At 56.2% G+C, this 15,830-nt stretch overlaps 1 protein-coding gene across 1 annotated transcript; it reads right to left on the bottom strand.

Moving 5' to 3' along the window:
• Window positions 1-1,224: 1,224 nt before the first annotated feature.
• Window positions 1,225-13,873, bottom strand: WNT10A (Wnt family member 10A). Its single transcript, XM_090284073.1, has 4 exons — window positions 13,239-13,873; window positions 11,987-12,249; window positions 4,641-5,020; window positions 1,225-2,358 (listed from the first exon to the last, which is right to left on the bottom strand). The coding sequence occupies exons 1-4, from the start codon at window positions 13,352-13,354 to the stop codon at window positions 1,861-1,863; spliced, it is 1,257 nt and encodes a 418-aa protein (XP_090140199.1). The 5' UTR covers window positions 13,355-13,873; the 3' UTR covers window positions 1,225-1,860.
• Between the last annotated feature and the right edge of the window lie 1,957 nt (window positions 13,874-15,830).

Genomic DNA, 15,830 nt, shown 5'->3' with positions numbered 1-15,830 from the left:
TCTCACCCCTCCCCAGGGGTAGGGAGCTGTAGGATAGGGCTAGAGAAATATGGGGGACCTTTGTAGGCTGGCAGTTGAAGAGAGGAATAAGACTTCATCCTTGTCTGGTTGATCAAGAAGGGTGCCATTCAGGGGTGAACTGAGGCAGACAGCGGGGTCCCCAGTTGTGAACAGCAGGAGACCTGGATGAAGTAGGTGAAGTGTTCTTTCCCCAAGAGCTTGATCCCACCTTCTCTACCTCCCTCCTCCTCCTTGAGGGTCTGTTCCAGAAAAACATCAGATCTTAGAGCCAAGGAAAGTGGCACTGAACCAGCTCAGCAGTGTTGACCTGCCAAGGGCACCCTGGTTGGGGATCTGGGGGCACAAGAGGCCCAGGAAGGATGTCCCCCCTATCCCTAGTCTTACATACCCCCTCCCCTACCTGGAGTCCAGAATCCAGACAGGGAGTCTCCTGGCCCTCCCCCGCCACCCTTCTCACAGCCGCACCTTTTAGCCCCACCTGCTCCCTGGGGCACTGGGCTGGGTTGAGCTGGGTCTTGCCCAGAATTATTCCTCTCAGAGTGCCTCCTGTCTCTGCTGAGGGGTGCTGCTGAGCACTGCCACTTACCCTGGCTTGTGGCAGAGGGTTCAGGCACAAAGTGGAGGGCTAGAGCTCTGGTATCGGGGCCCTTGATCCAGCCCCTTGTCAACATTCCCTGCCTCCATCCAGTCCAGGCCCCAGCTCTGGTTTGGAAGATAGCCAGTCTCCTAACTGGCCCCCCTGCTGTCAATGTGTCCCCCTTCACCCAGTTCCCCATACAGTAATCCACATGGGAATCAGACATGGCACTTGCTTGCTTAAGACCCTGTGAAGATTTCCATTCCTCTTAAATAAAACTCCAACTCCTTACATAGGCCAAGGACACATGATGTGACCCCTGCCGCTCACCCAGCTCCTTGCCTGCTGATCTGCACCTTGATTTCTTCACTCCAACTACATTGGTGCCTTTGCTGTTCCTTATCAGAGTTTTGCATTGACATGGCTTCTGCCTGGAAAGCCCTTACCCTCAATCTGTGCATGGCTCTCTCTTCATCATGCATGTCTTAGCATAACTGTCCCAACTCTGAGAGGCCTTCCTGGACCAATCAATGACTTTATCTAAAGGATCCCCACTCCCCAAATCACTCTCTACCTAGCACCCTGCTTTAGTTTCTTCATCACACACAGCATTGTCTGAAATGATCTTGTTAGTGTATTTACTTGTTTATTGTCCATCTTCCCTGGCCAGAATGTAAACTCCAAGAGGGCAGGTGCTGTCTCTTTTATTCACATCTGTATCCCCAGCACCCCTTATCCCCTGAGGAGTACCAGGTCACAAAGAGTGCAAAATAAATATTTGTTAATTGAATGATGAGGGGCAGAGGCCTGTTGGGGACGGTGTTTGGGGCCTCTTTAGAATTACTGCAGCTCAGTTATGTCCATTTCTTTCTTTCTTTCTTTCTTCCTTTCTTTTTAATCGTCTTCCCCCTGCCTATCAGCTTCCATTTATTCCCTCTCACTCCAGGGGAAACGGTGAAGGGATGAAAGGAGACAGGCCTGAGGTTGCCCGGCTGACACTTGCCCTAGGGTGTGGGCAATTCCCAGCCCAACTGAGCAGTCTGAGCTTGGGGCAGGGACGTGGGGAAGTGAATCAGTCCTGGAGCTCGCAGAAATGAGTGATGAGGTCTAGACTTTCCCTCGATTGCAAACCTGGCGACCCTCAGAACTAGGAGGTTCCTATAAGATTTAGTGGTCCAGCCTCCTTTCCCAGGAGCCAAAGCGACTCTGCCAAGATCGCAAGCATCGAGAAAGGGCCAGTCTCAGGGAAGGGAGCCCTCCGATCACTTGCAGACGCTGACCCACTCGGTGATGCGGCACTCCTCGCAGACCACGAAGCAGCACCAGTGGAAGCGGCAGTGGCAGCGCTCACTGCGTGTCTGGCGCAGGATGTTGTGGCCGCGACCGCAGCACATGCTGCCGCAGCTGTCGGGACCTGTGCTACTCTTGTTGCAAAGGCGGCCCACGGTGCCTGCCGAGTCCAGACGCGGCTCGCGCTCGCAGAAGTCGGGCGACTTCTCGAAATAGACCAGGTCTGCAGGGTTGGCCCGGCGGCGTGGCCCGGGAACGCCCGGGACCGGAGAGGGTGCCCCGACGGGGCCGGCCTCCAGCTGGCCGCCGTTGCGGTTATGCGGCCGGATGAGCGTGGCTCGGTGGAAGCGGTTGCGCAGCAGCGCCCCCACGGCGCGAAACTCCGGCGTCACCTGCCAGCACGTCCTGAGCTGGCAGCTGCCTGACGTGCCGTGGCACTTGCACTTCCGCCGCATGTTCTCCATCACCGCCTGCAGAGGGAGGCCAGGTGAGAGGTGACGCCTGCGGCCAACCTCACTGCCCTCCTTCCCACACAAAACGCTGGCCCGCGAGAATCAACGGCTTTTGAAACCAACTCCCATTGAACAGAGGCAAAAGCTGAGGCCCCAAGCGGGCTTGGTGGGGGAGGGGTGGTGTTGGCACAACTCCTGAGCCAGGTTGTCCAGAAAAGCGATCTGCCCACCTCCCACCAGGCCAGGCCCTGGGGGAATTCCCTGCTTCCTGCTTCCCCTCCTCTCCTGCCCGCCTGTCCCAGCACCTGTAGGGGGCCCTTGGGGCTGGAGGCTCTGGCTTCCTGAGGGGGGATCCCAGATCTTCAGGGAAATTCCCTCTCCTTCCATTCCTCGGGTGGGGGCTAAGAGCTGGGGTTTGCTGGCCCCACTACATCCCATCCCCAAAGCCTCTGGCCTTTCTCCAGGCTGTGAGTGGGGGCTGCAGGGAGTCTGAGAAAGCTCCTTTCCTCATCTGGGCCCTGCAAGCTCCTTAGGCTTAAGGAGTGGGGGAAGGACTGGGGAGACACCCCTTCCCCCAGTACACTAGCTGGGGCGTATTCTGCCCAATGCTGAGTGCCAAAGTTCCTCCTAGAAAACAATGAACGCCAACAGACCCCGAAGAGCTAGATCCCCAACCCAATGAAAGTGGAAAGAGGTTCCCAGACCTCCAAAGGAGGTGGTTAGTGAACAGAACCTACCCATGGCCTGCCCAGCTCTCAACCTGCTCTGGAGTTTCCTCCCAAAGAAGCCTCACTAGAGCTGACCACATCCTTCTCTCTCCCCATTCCACTTCAAAAACACCCTCAGATAGGGAGAGCAATAATCTGAGGCCCTCAAACCTGGGCAGTAGGGGCATAAGAGAGCGAGCCTGGTCCTCCCAAGCTTTAAAGGACTCCTCAGCCTGTATGTACAGCCTGCAGTGTCAGCACGACGTGGGAACCAGCCCAAGGCCTCCCCTGGCCAACAGCTCCAGAACATCTGCTTCCCACAGGCAGCAGCCATTAATTAACCAGTTTAACGAGGAGGAGGAGGAGGCACGGCTGGTATGGGCGGGGATAGTACTGAAGCTTGGGAAAAGAGTTGCACGGACAGGGCAGGGCTGGGTGGGAGCTGGACCGGACCTGAGGGTGGGTATGCCTCAGTCTACCTCACCTAACTCAGAATGGGAAGAGTTGAATCAGCTTGGAGCTTTTGTGGAAGGAGAAGGTGATCCAGCCTGGGCTGAGAGGCCAGGAGAAAGGGGAATGAGATGGAGAAGGTGTCAGCCCAAGTGCAGGGAAGCCAGGACCAAGGCCTCCGCAGGCCTGACAGGGTGAGAGGACTAGGGGCCAAGTAATCAGGAAAGACGGGTGCTGAGCGGCCACAAGGGCTAGGAGGCACCTCAGTGTGTGTGTGCACATAGAATAGACTCCACTGTAAGTAAAAGAGCTCAGCTGCCTGGGGATGAATCCTGCCTCTACCACTTTCTTACTAGTTACATCACCTTGTGCAAGTTTAAGTGTCTCTGAGCCTCAGTTTCTGTATCTTAACCTGAGGTTCATAACCCGCAATAGGAAGTTGTATGGATTAAATAGGCTAGTATGTAGTACAGTGCTCCAAACAGTGCCTAACATATAGGGAGCACTCAATAAGTCCAGTTAATTATTGCTTTCATTTCTTCTCATCCTCTCTCTTTCTCTCTCTCTCTCTCTCTCTCTCTCTCTCTCTCTCTCTCTCTCTCAAACGAATGAAACCTTTGAGTTACTATGAACATTTGAGGGTAGGGGAGCCTAGAGCACAGTTCCAAGGCAGTTCCTAGGAGCCCCACTTTGAAAAATTCCCCATTCTGCACAGAAAGGTTGGGAGAGGAGGGCAGTTGCTGCAGAGGATATCGCAGAATCATGGAAGACTAGAGCTGATGGGCCTTCCGGGTGATCCAGTTCAACCTTCTCACTTTATAGGGGAGGAGAGGGGGTGGCAGAGCCAGGTCTAGACCCTCGAGGTCTGACTGCAACCCTGTCTTTCAACATTATTCCCAAAGGAAATGGGCAGAGCAGGCTGCTCAGCAGAGGGTGAGCTAAAGAGGGCACAGGCTGTTTCTGCCCTCCATCCCCAGGACTAATCAAGTGCCTAACACACAGTAGGTAGACAATGGGAAACTGCTGAGTTAGGGGGGCCCTGTGGTCCCCAGAGGAGAGTGCAGGTGGAGGGTGAAGGGGCGGGGGTAGGGGCCCTTGGCGGAGGGATTTGGTGCAGGAGGGCATGGGGAGGGGAGCTCTCACCTGCCTCCCGACTCGGTTGTTGTGGAGCCTCATGCGCGCGTGGATGTCTCTGTGAGGCTCCCGGGAATCCAGAAAATCTTTAGAGAAGCGCTCCCCAAAGCCCACATCCGGGCTACAGCCGCCCCACTCCCAGGAGTCCTGCAGGCCAGGGCTGGCAGGGGGCAAGGCTGGGTGTTCAGGAACCCCATGGCTCAGGCCCTTACCGCGCTGCAGCGCGTCCAGCTGCAGGCGGTGCAGCTTCCGACGGAAGGCCTCCTCATCCCCGCGCCGGGATGCATCGCAGCCACATGCCCTCAGTTTGCCCAGGGCGCACGCATTGGACACCGCGTGCACCACGCCGGCTGCAGCGATGGCGTAGGCGAAGGCACTCTCCCGGAAACCTGCGAGTAGAGATCCCGGAAACGTAGCCTCTGAGAGGCCTTGACATCCCATCCCTCTGCCTTCCCTACCCAATCTTTTCACCATACAGAGGGGAAACTGAGGCCTGCTGTTGGGGGAAGGTCTATTACAGGGCCCAGAGTCAAAGGGGGTCAGAAATCACACCGGAAGTTCTGCACAGAGGATGGAGTGGCAGATTTCTCCCCCATAACCCTCTTTTTTCACACTCCCTTCCCCATTTCATTAACACTACCCCTTAGCAAGCTCAAAATTTGTGTCTACATCTCTCCTGTTGAATAGAAAGTGTCTGGTAAGCTTTCTTTTTAAGATCAGGTACTTAATCTATTACTACTCGTGTAATCGTTGCGTTTTAACAATAAGCCTGCAGAAATAAGGCAAATGTAACCTAAAGAATAAATTACCAGCCATGGAATTCCAGGCTGTAGGAAATGTTAGTGCACAGAAGGGTTAGTCAGAGGAGCTGGTGTCCTCAAGCTTGCCTGCCTGGTGCCCCCCCCCCCATCCACCATAGAACCCTCTCTGGGGCCAATTTGAGAGGCAGAGAAATGAACCAGCAGCTTCCCCTTTTGCTGTCCACAGGACATCCCTGAAAGCCTGCTGCGAAAAGGGCACCACCCAGCCACCTATGGTGAGTCTAGGTGAGCTGAGGGCTGTTTGAGGAGGGCTGGAGGCAAGTCCTGTGCCTTGCACAGGGTCAAGCATATGGCAGAGTTACCAACGGAGAGGGAAGGGTGAGCTAAGGCAGACGCTTTCCCTGAGATGCTCAGGGGGCACAAACACTCCCTGATGAGCCGCTCTCAGGGGCTCAGGGCTGGGCCAGCCTGGCCATGGACTTGTCTACACTGCTTTCCTCCTTGGTGTGCCCAGCCTGAGCCACTCTCTGGGAAAGCCCTGGTAGGTCTCCGCCCATGGCAGGGGAAGGTCTACTTGCAGAGGAGTGTCTGGCTCCTGGACCCACAAGCTGCTTCTTGCTTATTCTGCATCTGAAAGAGGACTAGCTAGGAGCAGGTTCTGGTACAAGTCTCTGACCAGCCTCTGAAGCTGTGTGAAGGATGGGAGAAGCCAAGAGCAATAATAACCCCCATATGAGGAGGAGAATCTATCAGTGCCATGGGCCTCTGTTGAGGAAGCCCAAACCTGGCCAGAGGCTGATGGCCTTGGGGGAGGTCAGAGGTTCAAAGAAAAAACTCTGGGTTCTTCTGTCCCAGCACCAAAGGCTGGGAGGACATGCTCTCAGAGGACTCACAGATCCAGAGAGCAGACCAGGACTGGACAGAGACCCTTAACCCCTCCTGCCCCTAAGGCTCACCATCTGCATCACAGCGCCTTCCTCCTTTACCTGCCCAGCCAAAAAAACAAAACAAAACAAACAAACAAGCAAACATTAAAAAACCCCACACAAGATGTACAGTAGTAGTTAAGAATATGAACTCTAAAGCCGGATTGCCTGGTTCAAATCTTGGCTCTTTCACTTACTAGGTATCAATAGCTATGTGACCTTGGCCAAGTGACCTGACTTCTCTGGGTCTTAGTTTTCTCATCTGTAAAACAGGGTTATTATTATCTGCCTCATTGTTATTCCTAGAATTACATGAGTTGGTAAATTTAAAGTGCTTAAAATGATACCTTACTTATAATAAGTACTATATAAACATTAGATGTTAGTGAGTTCTTGTTATCTGATCTTACTCACTATTTCTATAGTTTTAGGACATTGTTTTTAGTTTCCCTGATCAGGGACAAAGCCCAGCAGCTCATAACACACTAGAATAAATCATGTGGGCCACCAGAAGCCCATAAAGCAGACTGTCCCTCTCTATTTTCTCTTTCCAGCTCATGGCATCTTGGGAGCAGACAAGAAGGTATGGGGATTGGGCTGGAGCCTTCAAAGGGGGTCCTGGGAAGCTGCAGAGGAGCAGACACTGCTCTGGGAGGTAGGGCCCAAGGGAAAGGAGGACAAACCCAAGCTGGGGTGCACACCCTGTATTTATCCATTGCCTTTTGTCTGTGGAATTCTGAAACACTTCTCCTATTGCTGAGGGAGTCATCAGTCTGCTCCTAGGATGCATGGCAATATTCAGACCTCCAGAGGTAGTCCAGGCCTCAGAAATCACCCCCCTCCCACAGAGTCACAGGGGTTATAGAGCTGGACCCAGCCCCGGCTCTCCCAGCTCCCACAGCTGACAACTTTCTGCTGAAGAGGTTTAATTCTAGGGGAGACCTGCTGCTGAAAAAGTAACCCAGGTAGCCCAGTTCCCAGTTTTCATGGACCTGTCTCTGCATGGCACCAGGAAAGAGCAAGAAGCTGGTCCTGCCCTGGCTGGTGTGGCTCCGTGGATTGAGCTTCGGTCTGCAAACCTAAAGGTCATTGGTTCTGTTCAGGTCAGGGCAAATACCTATGTTTTGGGCCAGTTAGGGGCATGTGAGAGTCAGCTGAGCAGCCGATCCATGTTTCTCTCCCTCCCTTTTCTTCTCTCTATAAATTAATAATTAATTAATTTTTTTAGAAAAAAGAGGAAGAAGCTGGTCAGGGAAGATGTGCTGAGCCAACCACCATCTTACCAGCTCTGTTATATTCAAGGAAGGGCTGGGGGGATCTGAAGAAATGTAGCCCACAGCCTGCAGAGAACACCCATGCCTACCCCCAACCCCAACAGCAAAAGAAACCACCCCATGGCCTCTAGTCGCTGTCCCAGCCACGTGTAGGTGTGCCCAGGCAGGGTTTGTGTGGCCATCCTCTGTTTTAAGCACCCAGGCCTCAGAGAAGTCCAGCCCTCTGGGTCTGCCCCCAGCTCGCATTCAGGGCCCCAGTTTCGGTCCTGGCCCCGACTGTCTGGGGCAGACACAGGCACTGTGCCATCTGGCCAGCTGGAGGGGGAGAGGGGTGGGGCCATGGCCAGCTGGGCTGCCCCAAGCATTGGTGGGGGGGCTCGTTAAGACGCACAATTAGCTTCCCTGCCTTTGATCTGGGACAGGGACTGCCAGCATCTAAGTGGAGTCAGCTGCTGCTACAGGCTGAAGCCAACCCAGGAAGGGACTGTGGGAGGAGGTTTGGAGGGTAGGGGAGTGTGGAGGAGAGAGGATTCAGGAGCCAGTGGGAACCAGGAGGGTCTAGAGAAGCTTGGGCCCTGCCCCTGTGAATCAAAGAGACAAGGAAGGTGAAAGGTCTGCTCTCCATTCCCTCTGTGCAAATTAATCTGTGCATGCTTGTGTGCCTGGGCTGAGAATTGTGTGTATGTGGGAACACTTAGGGATGACACTGAATGTGGGTACATGTTTGCTCACACATGGGTAGGAGTGTGTGTGTGTGTGTGTGTGTGTGTGTGTGTGTGCATCACTTTCATTCCTTGGACTATTCTCTCATTGTACAGCTCACCTCTGGGCACACGGAGCTCATGGGAGGCAGTATGGCAGGGGTTGAGTGCAATCTCTAGTCAGCTGGCCTGCATTTGAGTCCTGGTTCTACAGCTCACTTTACAAGCTGTGTGACTAATCCTCTCAGCTTCATTTGTAAAATGAGGATGATAATAGGACCTACTGAGTGGGGATTGTTGTGAGGGCCCTAAAGTATAGATAAAGTGCTTTAGAAAAGTCCTGACACACAGCAAGTACTTAGTATGTGTTGTCTGATTTACTGGGTGCCATTAGACTAACAGGACCTTAGGTGACCCTGGGATATGATTATCTGTGCCTCTGTGTCCCCATTAAGTGCTACCACATACCCCAAGCCTGGAGACCTAGGCATAAGACCAAGACTCTCTGAGAATGAATGTAAAAGGGAGGTGGGAGAAGAAAGAGCCAGGGACTCGGAGAACAAAGGCTGCACTCTGATTTGCTGGCTTCCCCTGCGCAGGGACCCTGGCTTGCTGCAAGGCCTCACTCACCTTCTTTGCATTCTTTTCGAACAGGCCTGGGCCTTAGGGAGGGCAGTGCCTAAACTGTGTGGGAGCCTACTCCTTGAATCTAGCGCATTCCCCTCCATCAAACCTCTCTGTCCTCTCATCTGCTCTCACTCTGGGGCCCAGGTCCAGACTGAAGCAGCCGCGTCCTCAAATCCCCCTTGGGTCCCTGCATCCTGCATAAAAGATGGATGGGTTCTCTAGTCCTCACAATGAAGAGCTCCCCTGTAGCTGCTGTTCTGCCCAGCATGCCACCTACCCAGACACCAACCCTCTGGGTCCTAGAACAAAAAGTTGGGGATATCAGTGCCCTTAGCACTTAGGTCACAGCTTTTTTCTGACTCTAGCTCCTTGCCCCCCAATCCCAGGCTCCAGCACCCTTCCCACCATCCTCTCTCCTTGGCTAGGTAAAGCCCTATTATATGTCCTGTCTTCCCAAGCACCTACTACAGCTTCTCAATCTCCTTTCGTTCTCTGTCCCACGTTAGAACGCTATCCCTTCAGCCCAACCCACCTCAGGGAAGGTGCCAGAACAATTAGATGACCGTAACAGCATTAAGATGGAAGCCTCAAGGGAGCACCTCTTTCTAGCAGTCTGTATTTTAAACATGGCAAAATGCACCTTTAAGAACCCCTATTGGTGGCCTGGGGCAGAATAGGGCTCAGAACCCTGGTATTCCACTTGGGGGGAACTGAGGTCACCTGACCCCACAATGCACAATCCATAGCTTAAAAAGAAGTGAAACTTGGAAAGGGCTCAGACCAGGGACTGGGCGCCACCAAGAGTGGTCCCATGGGATTTAAATTTAGCTGGTCCTTGAGGTGATGGGCCAAGAGGCACCAGGAAATGACCGAGATGAGGGTGAACAGGGATGTGGCCTGAGAGAGGGGGAAAAATGGTGGTCCTTTGAGGGAGGAGTGACAATTTCTTTCCAGAAGCCGAGAGTCCCCTTCTCGAGGGAGAGGTACAGATGAGGTGTCGCAATGCGGGGAGCAGAAGCCAAGAAGTGCACGACGTTGTTCTGAGGCCAAAGGAAGGAGCCCAGCTCCCCCGCCGAGCCAGGAGCCGCTGTCCCGCCCCCTCCCCGCTTTGGGCACCGCCCCACCCGGCTAGCCCTGGCAAGTCTCCCCCTCCACCCCTAACCTCTCCCCCCACCCGTCCCCCCAGCTCACCTCCCGCTTATTAAACTGCAGGTGAACCCGGGAGCGCCTGGCGCCGCGCCAACTCTGCACGGTTCCACCGCTGAGAACTCGCCCCCAGTGTCAAAGACCCCACGTTCTCCACCAGGCGCAGCCGTTAGGACGCCCGGCTTCACTCACTCTAGAGGGGACAGGAGGCCCAGAGGGGAAGAGGGGACACCGAGGCCCGGGAGGGGTACCGAGCTGGCTTTGCCTTGCCCCTTCGGAAGCGTCGGGGTGTGAAGCTCAGCGCCCGCCTGGGTCCCCGGGGGAGCGAAACCGAAGCGAGGGCTGCAGCGTCCTCATCGCCCGGGCGCGAGCACTGGAGGGACATCGAGGCTGCGGGGTACGCGAGTGACCCAGAAACCCGGAGTGGGAGCGGGTGCGCGGCGGCGACGAGCGCCGGCCTGGCCCGGCGGGGCAGGAGAGATGCAGAGGCCTGTCACTTCGTGTCGGCCGCGCGGGCGGCGGGGCGGGGCGGGGCGCCGGATGGGCCGGCCAGCGGGTGTCCCGGCCTGCAGCTCTCGGAGGGCTGGAGAGGCTAGAGAGCTGAGGAGCGGGCGGGGCTGGGGCGCAGGTCCGGGTGGGGGGCGCCCCCTTTGAGAGCGGCACGGCTGGGCCCGGGAGCCGTCTGCCGCGGCCCGCAGGGGATTAGTTCGCGGCTGCATGCCGCCACACGCGTCGGGCTGGGCTCAGCCAGGGAGAAACAGCGCCCCAGGCTCGCGGGGGAGGCAGGAGGGAGAGCGCGCGGGGGCGGGGCGGGCGGCTAGGGGCTGGGCTGGGGGAGACTGGTGGCCCCTGACTTGGGGCCCCAGGAATGCTCGAAGGGGTCCTGCTGAAAAGAGAAAGGCTGTGGCTTTCTAAGCGCTCTCTGAAGTTGGGGTCCATTGGAATCTGATTCTCCCAGAAGCCTCAGACCCCAGGGCCAAAGGGTATAGTGGTACCCCTCCTTTCTCCTCCACTGTCAGCTCAGAATTGGACAAGTCTCAAGGACCCGGGTCTCCACACTATCCCACCCCAGCAGCTGAGAGGTGGAGATATAGATACCCAGCCAGGCCATCCAGAAGGCAGGACCCCCATCTTTCCCAAAAGATATGAATTAGGGCCTAAGATACCAACACAGGAGGTGGGTGTGATCAGAAAGGAGTGACAAAATCTTCCTCCATCTGGGAAGCCATTCTGGGGGTTACTGGGGTGAGACCTGGGTCACCCAGCCATCAGGAAGGACAAAAGCGGGCTTCTCTCTGAGTTGTGAGGGGAAAAGGAATTGGCAGGGCCACCAGGCCCACTGCGCTGGAGGCACACACACACCCAGAACCTCTGATTCAGAGAGGGTTTTCCAAGGCGGTGAGGATGACACAGAGGCTGGTGGTGTACCCTGCCGGGAAGAGCTGCTTCGGAAGTACAGACCTTTTACCTGCCCAGGCTTCCCTCACCTACACCATTTGGCAAAAGTCCCTGACCCCTCTGCATGCTGATTCTGGGTACTTTACCACAGGCTTGCTAACCTCAGTGCTGTTTGGTAGGTAGAGGGCAAAATGAGACAGATCACAGATATAGCTATTTCCTGAGATCTGCAGTGTCAATGACAGGACAGGATAACCCATGAGTCCAGTTCTTAGGCATGGAACCTGTCACCCTTGGCCCACACAGCCCAACTGGGAGCCACATCTGCACCATTTGTCTGCTCCCCCTCCCCGGGCAGGGGGCTTTCTGAGACCAGGCAGAGGCAAGAGAGCAGCCTGGCTGGCAGATGGGCACCTGGGGAGGTTGCCAGCTTGAGGGAGTCGGCTGGGAAGGCTAGCAGATCCATTCTGGGGTGGAAGTGCTGGATGGGGTGGGGACAGGGGCAAGATGAGGGGCAGCTACCTCTGCTGAAGATGGGACTCTCGTAGGGGATCTTATTTCGAGTCTCGAGACTAGAGCAGTTCCAGCGCTGGTCCCGGAACTGGTGCTGACACTCGTGGATGGCAATCTGGATGCCCTGGATGGCTGAGGCGGCCACGTCAGGGTGGCGCACACACACCTCCATCTGCCGCCTGCTCAGGCCGGGCAATGTCAGGCACACGGTGTTGGCGTTGAGAACGGGCTCCGGGGGAAGGCGGAGGCCCAGAATGTCATTGGGTGCAGACCTGCAGGCGTGTGGGAGGGGGGTGGGTGAGTGTTTGGGGGACTACAAGGACCCCATCTAACAATACACAGTCTGTCCCAAAGGCCATACTCCCTGTGTTTCAACCCTTGCCTTTAAATTTGGGTGCCTCAGGGCACCGCAAAAGCACTTTCCTTTCCTTGACCTTCTCACCATCATCACCTCCAACAAAACCCACCCAGCTGCACACCCACACAGGTTAACATGTGCAAATACACACATCCAGAATGCCTGTGCACACAGTATTTAATAAGTACATCCCTGGGCATAGCTGCTCACATACACACAATTTCCCAGAAGACCACTCTTAAAGACATGTTTCAGAGAGTCATATTCTGCACATCGAAGTGAACACCCAGACTCAGGAACACACACATGCACATTTCATCAGACATAGTTACACACATACACAAAGACACGCAAATATATACGGTGTTCGTTTTGTACATTAATCCAGGACCTCTTACATGTGCACATACAGACTGCTGTTTACAACATAGCTTGCTGGACTCACTCAAACACACACACATACACACACACACAGAATACTTCCATCTGCAGTCTCTCATTGACCCCACTTGGGCTATACCCTTCCAGCCCCCAACCTCTGTCCCTGCCTCTGGGCCATCTCCAAGGTGGAGCAAGGCAGTTTGAGCTTCCTGGGGTGGGATGCATTCCCCCAGCACAGCACTAACTCCAACTTGGTACTTGCTCCCCACCCCCAATACACACACCTTCACTTCTGGTAGCCATCACTCTCCCCGGCACTGCCTGTCTCCCTGGACTGCCCATATTCTGTCACCAGTTCAACGTCCTCCTATGAGAGCACTGTCTTTCATTGGGCACCAGAACTTTCCTGCGACACTGTCCCTCCCTCCTTCCAGGGTCCCCTACCCCAGCAGGAGCGCCAGAGGTCCCTGTGGCTGGGGGTCCCAGCTCTCCAGGAGGGCGGAGCATAAGGTGAGGGCTCACCTGGGCAGGGCGGCAGCCAGCAGCAGTAGGAAGAACAGGAGCGCGCAGAGCGCGGGCCGCGGCTGGGGCCCAGGTCGGAGAAGCCGCAGCCAGGGGCACGGGTGGGTGCTGCCCATGGCTCGCGGGCCGTGACGGGTGGGGAGTGGGGGGCTCACAGCCCAGCGGGACTGGAGAGCCAGGGGCGCCGGCGCATGATCCGCGGGGGTCGGGGCGGCTGCGACACACAACTCCGACTTGGGTCACGGCTCCGGGAGCAGCCGGCGCCCGCCTCCCCGCTCCATGGGGCAGCGCCCCCGGGCACCGCCCCCGGGGGGGGGTGGCGGGCGGGCACACCGGGCACCTCCTGGCACAGGGGTCCAGGGAATTTCCCGAGGCCCCCCTGCGACAACTCCTGGTGCCTCTGGAGGGTAAGGGGGGTCCGGAGGTGCTGCGGGCTGGGGATGAGAGGCTAGGGTGCTGGGGAGCCCCCCAGTGCTGCGCTGCTAGCCTGTGCTTCCGAGGGCGTGTGGGGCGGAACGGGGTGGAGGGTGAGGGGGGGCGGCGCTGGCTGTGCCGGGCCCCACCGCCCAGAGAGTGAGTGACTGTCCCGGCTCGGCTGGGGAGCTCTGCTGCCTCCCCACCACCACCAAGTAGAGTGTCTCAGGGCTCTACCCCACGTGACGTCACGCCGGGGGTGGGTGGAGGCGTGTACACGACTTGGGGCCACTGCATCCACTCAGGACTCCGGGTGGGAGCGGCCACCGGCGGGCAGAGGAAGGAAAGGTGTTAGAGTCTATGCGCGTGGGCACAGGGAGGTGCCAGTGCTCGGGATGAGCTGGTTTGTGTCGGGAGGTGTGTGTTACTCGGAGGTGTGGGTGCCTGGCTGAGATGCAGCTGCTGCGGACTGGTCCCCCTCCCCACTCCCTCTGCCAATATACACACCTGCAAGGGCTGGAGGGGAGAGGTTGGCCCCTCTGCTCGCCTCCCCCACCTCAGGAGGGACTTCCCAGGCTTGGCTGGTGAGGCAGGTGTGGGATCCTACAAAGGGGGTTGGTAGCTTCTGGATCTTGCTCTCCTTCACTGTGTGACCTTAAACGGATGCCTGCTGCTCAGTGAGCCACTCTCTGTCCCTTCGTGAAATTAGATTAAGGAGGCCCACCTCATCTAGTCACCTCATCTAGCCAATGAAGGTAAAATTGCTGAGACTCCAGCAGCAAATGCTTGTCTGGGAGCAGAGCACCAAAGGGAGGCACATCCTGGGAGGAGGGATTAGAGCCTTTTAATCCTGAAAGTGTGTTTTAAGGTCAACTTATTTTATCCCCTTTTATTTCACAAGAAAATATTGAGGCTCAGAGAGGGTCATGACTTACTCAAGGTCACACAGCAAGTAGGTGGCAGAGCTGGAACCAAACACAGTTGGCTTGACTCTGAGCATAGCAGCAACTGCCCCAACACTGAGTACTGCTTGCCAGGGCCCTGCTTTCTGATGGTCCAGGTCTTGCTCTGGCTCTGCCACCTACCTGTACTTGGTCCTCTGGGAGCTTTCGCACACCAGCCTCCTGGCTCAGGCCCACTCCACTGGGATCCCTTCCTGTCTTCCCTCCATACCTGAACACTGGACTGAGTTTACTGGACCCAGGAAAGGCCAAGAGCCAGAGGGTTGGGGACAGAGGCTTCAGCTTCTGGTTCTGGTTCTAATCTGGGCCCTGATAGTGAATCCTACTCTCATTGTGGCCTTGACATCCTCCTCTATAAAATGGGTACAAGCCTCCCACTCTAGACAAACACCTCCCTCCCAACCTCTCTGAAGAGAGCCCCTATTGGGTAAGGACAAACTACTCTGAACCTCTGGGCTCAGAGACAAAAGGGGCCCTTTCCTGGAACTGGCCATTCCCAGGGAATTGGAGGAGAGGGGTGGGGCCTTCTCTGTCCCCAGACTGTCAGGTGGTGGAGGCAGTCTGAGCAACAGCAGGCTGACAGTGTACTCCCCCTTTCATTCCCCCATTTCTGCCGGCAGGCACTGCAGCTGTCAGGAATTAAGGGCTTGAGGCTGCTGGGGGTGTGTAGGGGGGTTGTGGGGGGGGCTGTGGGGGGGACAGTCTGGCTGGACAGCAGGAAAACAGCCGGGGGCAGGAAGCAGTCTGCGTCAGCCAGAGCCTTGTTTGACCCTATCCACCCCCTGCCTTCCCCACTCTCTCCCACCACACTACGGGCACTGGGAGTTTGAGAAGGGCATGGGCAGAGACAGGGCAGAACCAAACTCAACACAGGAAGGAGGCCTGAGCCCAGGGTGGGAGAGGACACCCGTGGGGGCAAACCAGGTTGGGGAGTCATGCTCCCATTGGCTGCTGGGCAACGGAGGCCCAGAAAGGATTAGGAACACACTCAGTTAGGAATGTGATGCACCGCATGAGTTCCTAACCCTCCTTACTCCCTGGCTAGTGCTCACACTAGCAGTTCCCACCATCCGTGCATCATATATGTATATCCCCTGGGGAGGGCCATTGTGGGAAATACTGATTCTATCCCCGAGCAGCTGATTCATCCTTTCTGGGCAAGGCCTGGGGGTCGGCATTTCTAATCAGCATCCCAAGTGATTTTTGTGAGGATCAC

The sequence above is a fragment of the Furipterus horrens genome, unplaced genomic scaffold, assembly GCF_987537825.1.
Source record: "Furipterus horrens unplaced genomic scaffold, mFurHor1.1.pri manual_scaffold_1, whole genome shotgun sequence".
Lineage (NCBI taxonomy): Eukaryota > Metazoa > Chordata > Mammalia > Chiroptera > Furipteridae > Furipterus > Furipterus horrens.
The sequence above is the reverse complement of the archived record's forward strand: the minus strand, read 5'-3'. Positions and strand labels throughout refer to the sequence as shown.